The sequence below is a fragment of the Azolla caroliniana genome, unplaced genomic scaffold (genome assembly GCF_043228905.1).
Source record: "Azolla caroliniana isolate FFs.n. ecotype wild unplaced genomic scaffold, voAzoCaro1.0.p SCAF_16, whole genome shotgun sequence".
Lineage (NCBI taxonomy): Eukaryota > Viridiplantae > Streptophyta > Polypodiopsida > Salviniales > Salviniaceae > Azolla > Azolla caroliniana.
The window spans coordinates 5,847,266-5,856,411 of NW_028230451.1; the positions used below are offsets into that span (position 1 = coordinate 5,847,266).

Below are 9,146 nucleotides of genomic sequence, written 5' to 3' on the forward strand. Positions count from 1 at the left end.
TTTCTCTCTGTTCTCAGAGAGAGAAAGACTGCTACTCCTGCTGTCTTTCTGATCATCATCATCTCAAATAAGGAAGGAGAGAGAGAGAGACAGAGACAGAGAATAGAGAGAGAATAGAGAGAGAGAGAGAGTGTGTGTGTGTGTGTGCCCCCCTCCTCCTCTCTCACTAGGCATTTCTCTCTTCATCACTCTCTGATCATCATCATCATCAGAGAGAGAAAGAAACGTTGGGTGTGTGTGTGTGTGCTGCAGAGGAAAGGACAACCCATCATCACACCCACTCAAAAACCCAATTCTTCTTCTTCCTCTCCCTCTCTCTGTTCTCCTGAATCTATCCCTATTCTCAGGTGCTCTTCCTTTTTTGCCATAGCTGATTGAGCGAGAAAAAAGGAGAAGCTTCAGAGCTAATATGGTCTGCCTTGCCTCGCTCTCCTTCTCCTTCTCCTTCTCCTTCTTCCTATTGATCCCGGTCTCACTCGCAATCACTCACCCTGGCGATGGTATATATGACAAACAAATCTTATATCCTCTCTTCATTTATCGTATGCCTGCCTGCCTGCAAGGATCTACCGTGATTGTCTCTGAAATTTAGGGTTAGCGTTAGGTTCAAACTTCAAGGTTCGGATGTGTGTTTGGGTTTTATGGTTTATGTCTAGGGTTGGTGATTAGGATTAGAGAATGCGAGTCATGTTTTTTAAAGAATTTAAATTAGTTTGAAGGAAGCAATTTAAGTTTTCTTGGTTTGTTGACAGTAGCATAGTTTGAACGAATCTAGGTTTCTTAGGGTTTGTAACCCTGCAATGTGTGAATGGATTTAGGGTTTGGTCAATATGACGGAACATTGTAATGGCATTGTTGTATTCTATGAGTCCAACTGTGGAACATAATATGGATTTCCAAAGGATGTAGAGTTTTCAGGGTTTTCTGATCATATTATAGTTTTAGTTTGAAACAGCACAGGATTTTAAGGGTTGGTTGGAAAAAAGCGTGGTTTGAATTAATGTGGAAATTTAGGGTTCAATTTACCTAGAATCGATTAGAACGAATATAGGTTTTTAGGGTATGTTGAACATAATGTACCAGGTAAATTGGATGGGTTTAGAGAGGTTGTTGAATATAGTAATTCCAAGGGAATTTAGGGTTTGTGGAACATAGTTTGGGTGGAAAAAAAATTCAGGGTTTAGTATTGTCTTCATAATTAAATCCATCTGTAATCTTGTTGAGAGTGAGAGAGAGAGAGAGAGACAAAAGGGGTCCTATGCATTTTTGTTCTGTAACAATGTTGTTGGGACAGCTTCAGCCCTTGGGAATCTCTACACGGCTCTCAACTTCCCTTCACAGTTGACATCATGGACAAGCACTGGTGGAGACCCATGTGGCCAAATGTCATGGAAAGGAGTGCAATGCAGTGGTCCTGCTGTGACTGAGCTGTAAGTAGAAACTGGATACCCTAAACCCTAACCTTTCTAGTATTATTACCTTAGCTTGTAGAAGCATTGTTTTTAGTCTTCCATTGTAAGAGTAGGAGATTGATTTGGAAAATAGTCCCTTTTTTAGATTAACTTGGATGGAATGGGATCGATGTTAAGCCAACTTTGGTGCTTTGGTTAATCTTCTGGAAGAGTTTATTGCTCTTGCTCACTCTCATGATATTGCAAGAAGAGTTATTGTATTTTATGGATGCATTTTGTTTTGCATTCCATTACAAGTCCTAAACCTAAAGCTTTTTCAAACTTTACAGACATCTCCAGGGACTTGGACTTTCTGGTCAGCTTGGCTACCAGTTAGCTCAACTCATATCTTTGAATGTAATGTAAGTTTCATGTGTCCATATTTGTGTACTTTGATCATCAATTTCGTACACCCATTGTCACCTTTCTCTGGTTAAATTGTTTGGCTCAAAATTTGTTCAGGGATGTTAGCAACAATTTCATATCAGGACAGATACCTTATCAACTTCCCCCTAATCTTCAAACATTGTATGTTCCTTTAGAGTCCACACCAAATATATTTTGAGATATTTCGATGAACAACAGTCACATCCTGACTCTGGAACCTGTATGCAGAAACATAGGAAACAACAACTTTGATGGTACTCTTCCCTATTCAATCTCAAGCATGGCAAATTTGACATATCTGTAAGTAATTTTATCTTCTTCTTCCGATTGATGAATTCAGGCAAGCATCATTGCCATTTTAGTTCTAATTCATCTCCGAATTTTCAGGAATGCCAGCCATAACCACCTTAATGGAGACCTCTCAGACATGTTCTCAAAACTCATTGACATTTCTATTATGTGTGTTTATAATTCAACTCTTTTCTTCTTCTTCTCTTCGGTTGTCTAATCTCTTTCAATTCTTAGTTTCCACTGCATATAAAACTAATAGAGGTCTCTCTTTTGTGCTTTAACACCATCTTAGTATATCGTTTAGCTTGTAGATGATGATTATATTGCTTCTTGTAGAGACCTATCTTTCAATGCCATCACTGGACCCATTCCACAGTCTTTTTCAGCCTTGACAAGCCTTACATCATTGTAAGATCCCTTCAGCCTCTTTTATATTCACTGTGGTACCAGTAACTATTATATATATTTGAGATTTTGTAAATGCATCTTTTTAGGTACATTCAAAACAACCAGTTCACAGGAGATCTCAATGTGTTGTCTGATCTTCAGTTGCATGATTTGTGAGTTGTTCCTTTCTTCCTAAAAACTCTCCACAGCTGTTTGTTTTTTCATGTAATGATAGAGACAATGCAATATTAGCAAGCAGTAAAAGGAATAATAATTGCAGGGATGTAGAGAACAATCAGTTCACAGGATGGGTTCCAGCTTCCTTTAGTACCATTCCAAATGTGAAGTAAGTATAAATTATCAGGAGGAATAGCAAACAACTTCTAAATTTTCAAAAGGACTAGAATACAACAAGTTATGCTGTAGTGAACTTTGTACTACAGAGGGGCATCTTGGCATTTCTTGAAAATTTAATGGTATTTTCTAAAGGGGGTTATTTTCCTTGAACTTGTAGTATAAGGTCGTCTCCATCATTCGCTTAAAATATTCGTTAATGCCAGATTATTCTTAATGTTGAAGGTATGGAGGGAATTCATTCAGCTCTTCCCCTGCTCCTCCTCCACCACCATTTCTTCCTCCACCACCAGCATCGAAATCCCCTAGCAAATCACCCAAATCTACTAATTCTGAAAGGAAATCCAATCAGTCTTCTTCGGGTAGTGGCTCGGTCCTCAACAAGGGAGCCATTGCTGGCATAGTGATTGCTTGCATACTAGGTCTCATTTTTGTAGTTCTTCTAGTGGTTTACTTACGCTGGAAGCCTCACAATCATCATGATGAAGAAAAGAAGGCCACAGCGTCTCTAGTAGCTCCAGTCGTGTCTTCCAAAGGTGTGGTTATTTTACCTTTGAAAGCTTCTTTTTTATTTATGTTGCTGAAACATGCATGTTTTGTTTTTATAAATGTTTACTTCTACCTATGCATGCAATTTATGTATGCACACATCGATTTCTTATGTTCGCAATATATGCTAGGATCCATATACATGTTTTTCTTTTGTAAGGATAGAAATCTTGCACCTTCCACGCTGAAATGTGTATTGTTCTGCATATCTGTGTGGATGTGTATACATAGATTTCGTTTGTATGCAATGTGTGCTGAAATCAATATGCTTGCATTTATTTCTCGTGTGCATACAAATCTTACACCATCCATACTGATATGTATGCACATATATGTGGATGTGCTCGTGTATTTCCTTGTAGAATCCTCCAAACACCTGATTTTTTTCTTTGACAAATGAAGCTGCTGATTCTTGTCTTATGTACTCGGACATGATACATTGCAATTCATGTTCCCGTTCCATCACTCTCTGATCTTAAAATCCCTTTCCCTCCTTATGTATTAATTATATACACATATTTGGTAGGTGTCACATGAGAACATGTTTGCATAGTAATGCATTCTTTCTTTCTCTCTTTCTCTAACGCACACACACATGGTAGGTGCACATGGAGAGCACATTGACCTAGGAATGTGGAACTGCTGATTCTTGTTTTATGTACTTAGACATAATACATTGCAATTCATGTTCCCTTTCCACCACTCTCTCATCTTAAGATCCCTTTACCTGTATCAATTATATACACATTTGATAGGTGGCACTTGAGAGCAAGTTTGCATAGTAATGCATTCTCTCTCTCTCTCACACACACACACACACACACACACATGTTAGGTGCACCTGGAGAGCACATTGACATAGGAATGCGATTTCTCTCTCTTATATGTCTCCCATAGGCCAATTGTTGGCCTCTATGCGCTAATATGTATTTTTTCTAAACATATGTATAAAATAGTGGTGACATGTACAATATGCACATAATGGTATCTAGTTTGAAGTTTTGGTTAGTGGCAAACCATTTCTTTTGTAGTTAAGTAGTTAAATGGTGATGATTTCTGTTCCATGGGCTGTTTGAAAGCTTTTTTATGCTATCAAATTTATCATATAGTTATGCTTGTGCTGACAAGCTGACTCATTTCTAATTATTAACAGTCCTTAAAGAGAACCCTGAACAAAGACAGACAGCATTGTCAATTGAGGTTACATTAAAGCCCCCTCCACTAGCCCAAACACCTCAGAAGACTGCTGGAAAAAAACCATCTTCCAAAAAACCAAAGGCCCCGATTGCGGCATCGATGTTCTCCGTGGCAGATTTGCAAGCTGCAACCAACAGCTTCAGTCAAGAAAATCTTATTGGTGAGGGTGTGGTGGGTCGTGTGTATAGGGCTGAGCTCCCAGATGGCAAGGTATACATGCTATTCAACTGTAACTATGTAATTTCAATTTAGGGCCACAGTTTTTTGTTGATGGTTTAACAATGCTCTGGTTTTGTGCAGTTGTTAGCTGTTAAGAAGATTGATACAAAAGCATCTTCATTGATCCAAAAAGATGAAGATTTCCTGGAAATAGTGTCGAGTATCTCGAGGATTCGCCATGGGAATATTGCGGAGCTTGTTGGCTATTGTAGTGAACATGGGCAACACTTGCTGGTTTATAAGTATTTTAGCAAAGGTGCTTTAAGTGACATTCTTCATCTTGCCGATGAAACAGACAAAAGGGAACTCTCTTGGAATGTTCGAGTGAAGATTGCATTGGGCATGGCCCGAGCTCTCGAGTAAGTTAGCTTTTTGCTCTGTTTCTCTATGGTGTGTTTCTCTGCTTGACATTCATGGAGAAGTTCCAGTACTGTGGTTTTTTCTGTACTGAGAATTTTGATTTGGTAGGTACCTTCATGAGGTGTGCCAGCCATCAGTGGTGCATAAAAACTTCAAGTCTGCCAATATCCTATTGGATGATGAACTGAATCCTCATCTTTCAGATTGTGGTATTGCTGCTTTCTTGCCAAATCTGGAACGCCAGGTATCACTGCTCACAAATCATGTCATTGGTTCCGTCACTTGTAACGGGTTCAATGGTACCATACATTCTCATTGATCTTATCCCAACGTCACTTTAAGATTATTGAGACAAGCTACCTAACAAAGACCCAAAACCTCATTTAATACAGAGTGGCAGGAATCCTCATTGTAATTGTTTTTGGGCTTCATGTGCTTGATATTTGACATTTATAATCAGTTTAGTTAGGCAGGAGCGCACGTTCACAAACCATGTGATGTTGGTTCCATCACTTGTAACTGGTTTAAGGGGACCACTCATCCTCATTGATATTATCCCATCTTCACTTTTAGATTGTAGAGACAAACTAGCTAACAAAGACCCAAAACCCCATTTCTCCAGGGGTCAGGTCAGTTCTCCACAGCCTAATATTATATTAGGGCTCTATGTGCTTGAGATTTGACATTTGTAACTGGTTTAAGCGTAAACACACATTGCATTGATCTTATGTCACCTTATCTACTAGATTATAAAGACAATTGAAAAGTTCCAAAAGTGCCTTTCTCTAGAGCACAGATAACTCGCATTGTATTGTTTTCAAATCTCAAGGGTTGTATATAATACATCCATCTATTTTATTGCAGGTCTCCACACAAATGCTTGGATCATTTGGATATAGTGCTCCAGAATACGCAATGTCTGGAATCTATACGTGGAAAAGTGATGTGTACAGCTTTGGCGTAGTGATGTTGGAGCTGTTAACTGGACGCAAGCCTCTAGATAAGTAAGTTTGTGAGCATATAACCCTTTGTTTAGGATGGGGGTTAGGATTGACATGGTGGTGCTGTATTGGAGTATTATTTCACGGAGACTTATTAAATGCAGTGAAAGATCGAGATCTGAGCAGTCTCTTGTACGGTGGGCGACACCTCAGCTTCATGACATAGACGCACTGGCGAAGATGGTTGATCCAGCGATGAAGGGCATGTACCCTGCAAAATCTCTTTCCCGGTTCGCAGATATTATTGCTTTATGCGTTCAGGTATACAATACACTCACTTTACCCATAGATGGTATCATAAGGATTACATTATCCATATCAGCGTTTTTTAGATGACATTTGTGTATGTATTATGCAGTAGATGATTTTTGTAACTTAGCCTTTAGATAGTGTAAAAATATCCATCAAACTAGGTTTAATGCGACATATCAATCTGAATAAATGACTTCCCATATACAAACATATCTAGAATGAATGCATTTGACATGCCTTGGCTGAAATTAGGGTTTTTTGGTTGGTTTAATTATTTGACATTTGCATCATGTATAAGATGAGAATTGTACCTTTCATCAGCTGAACTAAAGCTGAGATAATACATTGCATTTCATTAGCATGGATCATTTATTGGGTTGACAAGAATCTGAGATTGTGGGTGATGATTTTCAGCCTGAGCCTGAGTTTCGGCCGCCTATGTCAGAAGTGGTTCAGTCATTGGTGAGGTTGATGCAACGTGCGACTCTTGGTAAGAAGAAACCTGGTGATGAAGAACAAGGCACAGATATGTCTCATGACTCCATAGATGATGGCTCATTGTAAGCAACTCTTACAATGATCTATCTTCCGGGCCAAAACAAGCTCTTTTAACAGTGTAGATCCACGAGGTTCTTTTAACCTATTCTTGGTGAAGACCCAAGAAATGATATGATACCTTCTGCAATCAAGCACTACTTTTTATATAGAGATGGAGCTTCTTCCACGTTGTAGGAGACTTTGGCATTGCCTGAGCTATTGATCAACAACAACTGTAATACTAATCTGATTCCATTCATTTTTCTACCCATACAAGAGTCTCAGAGGGCATTTTGGATGTAAAAGTATTTTTGCTGGTTACATCATTTTAGTATCTCTTGTGAATTATATTTTTTGGAATCCATTGGATTGGAGAAAATACGGTGAATTGTACTTGTTTACCCTTCCATTTATGGTATTCTTGGAGTTTTGGGAGCATTTGTGATTGGATTTCTCTTGACATTTTGGTTAGCATGTAATAATGTGTGCACTTGGTAACTTCCTCCTTTAGATGATCTTGTGCTGTGGGTACAACATTCACTTCCATCAAATCTGTCAAATTGGGGCTTGTAACTAATTAGCTAGATGCCTTTAGACACACATGATAGTCAACATTCATGTTGATCAAATCTACAAATTGATGAGAGGCAGTGAAGAATGGATCCTAAAGAAGTCATTTGTAAGCGAAACATGTCACACTTTGTGCGAATGTCAATATATAATGGAAATTCAACTGTTTAGGGTCTGATGGAAGTGAGAGATTTGCATCTTTAAATAGTTCTATTTATGTGTATGATGTTATAGAATCAACTTGGACTCTAGGTGTCCACGATTATGAGAACAGAGTTATTTTGGTGTATGTTGATCAAAAGTTGCTGCAATCCTAGGAATAACACAAGCCATGTTTTATGCAACCTTGTACTCACTATGTATTCCTCTGTATTTTCCTTGTTATGATTTGATAGATGATCCTCAACATATTCACCTGTAGTTTCCATGATAGGGTTGTAATTTCTCTCATGTGAGAGGCCATTCTTTCATCGAGGATCTTACCTTATGCATGTGCAATTTCTGTTTCACCACAAGTAATCTTTCTCGTATGCCACGTGGTCATTCGCTCGTGATGATTCATTGTCCATAGTTCCCTTTCATTTATTGGGAGCCTCGAGACCAAACAAGCGAGTAGAAAAGAGTGAAATTTCTTTGTTCCTTCATATGTAGGATTGAGTTGATGGTTACTTCCGGTGCTTCCATCCATTTATTTGCAAGTTTGGATGCCGAAATGGTGACGCATTGTCCACAGTTACCTTACTCTCGTTTATATAGGAGCCTCAAGACCAAACAAGTCTACAGAAATGAGTGAGATTTCGTCACTTCTTTGTATGTAGGTTCGAGAGGGTAACTTTTGGTGGTGGTGGTGTAGCCATCCATCCATCCATCCGTCCATCCATCCATGTATTGGGTAAGTTTTTGATGGCCAAATTATGGAATCCACGATAACAAACAGAAGTTTCTTCTGCCCGCGGAAGTTACAAAAAGATGCATGGCTTTATTTCCGTGATTGTATTGTCAATCCAACACGAATAGGAAAGGATAACATGGTAGGAAGAGAAAGAACTAGGGGTAACCAACCCATTGAAGGCCCCAACATATAAGTAAGCCATGTAGGATTAGGTCCAATTTTAGTGTTCTCTCTTTAACCCAAGCTGGGTTAATGTTTGGTTCCCTTAACCTGGGTTAGGTTAAGTTAACCTTAACCCGAGTTGAGTTAACTGCAGAAGATATACTGATATAAGGGTTTTGCCAACCATTCCCTGTGGTTCGTATGTAACCCCCCCACTCAGTGGAGCAGGCCCTCCCCCCCACCATTTCTTCTTCCCTCTGCAACATTTACAAAGGTATGGCTCTCTCTTGTGTTTCCTTCAAAACCCTAATTTCAAGCGCCCCCAAACCTGGTTAAAAATTGTAATTCTTGAATGAAACTCTTTAAAACCCTAATGTTTTACTACCCCTGTCAAACCCGGATGCTGGTTTCAACCGTCTTAAAAGCCTAGTATTTCCCTAGTAATGTCAGTTTCGTCAAACCCTAAAATTTCCTTAACACCGGTAAAAACTTCGCGTTTTCTCCGATACCTCTAGTGAACTAATGTTAGCCCTTCTA

General features: G+C 39.0%; 1 protein-coding gene across 1 annotated transcript; it reads left to right on the top strand.

Moving 5' to 3' along the window:
* The first annotated feature begins 338 nt into the window (after positions 1–338).
* On the top strand, positions 339–7,036 carry LOC147853804 (protein STRUBBELIG-RECEPTOR FAMILY 8-like). The gene is made up of 16 exons (XM_087331934.1): positions 339–500; positions 1,295–1,430; positions 1,742–1,813; positions 1,914–1,979; positions 2,067–2,138; positions 2,226–2,297; positions 2,466–2,537; positions 2,624–2,689; positions 2,797–2,862; positions 3,096–3,406; positions 4,573–4,826; positions 4,917–5,194; positions 5,304–5,439; positions 6,060–6,199; positions 6,301–6,457; positions 6,863–7,036. The coding sequence occupies exons 1-16, from the start codon at positions 410–412 to the stop codon at positions 7,010–7,012; spliced, it is 2,139 nt and encodes a 712-aa protein (XP_087188060.1). The 5' UTR covers positions 339–409; the 3' UTR covers positions 7,013–7,036.
* The last annotated feature ends 2,110 nt before the right edge of the window (positions 7,037–9,146 follow it).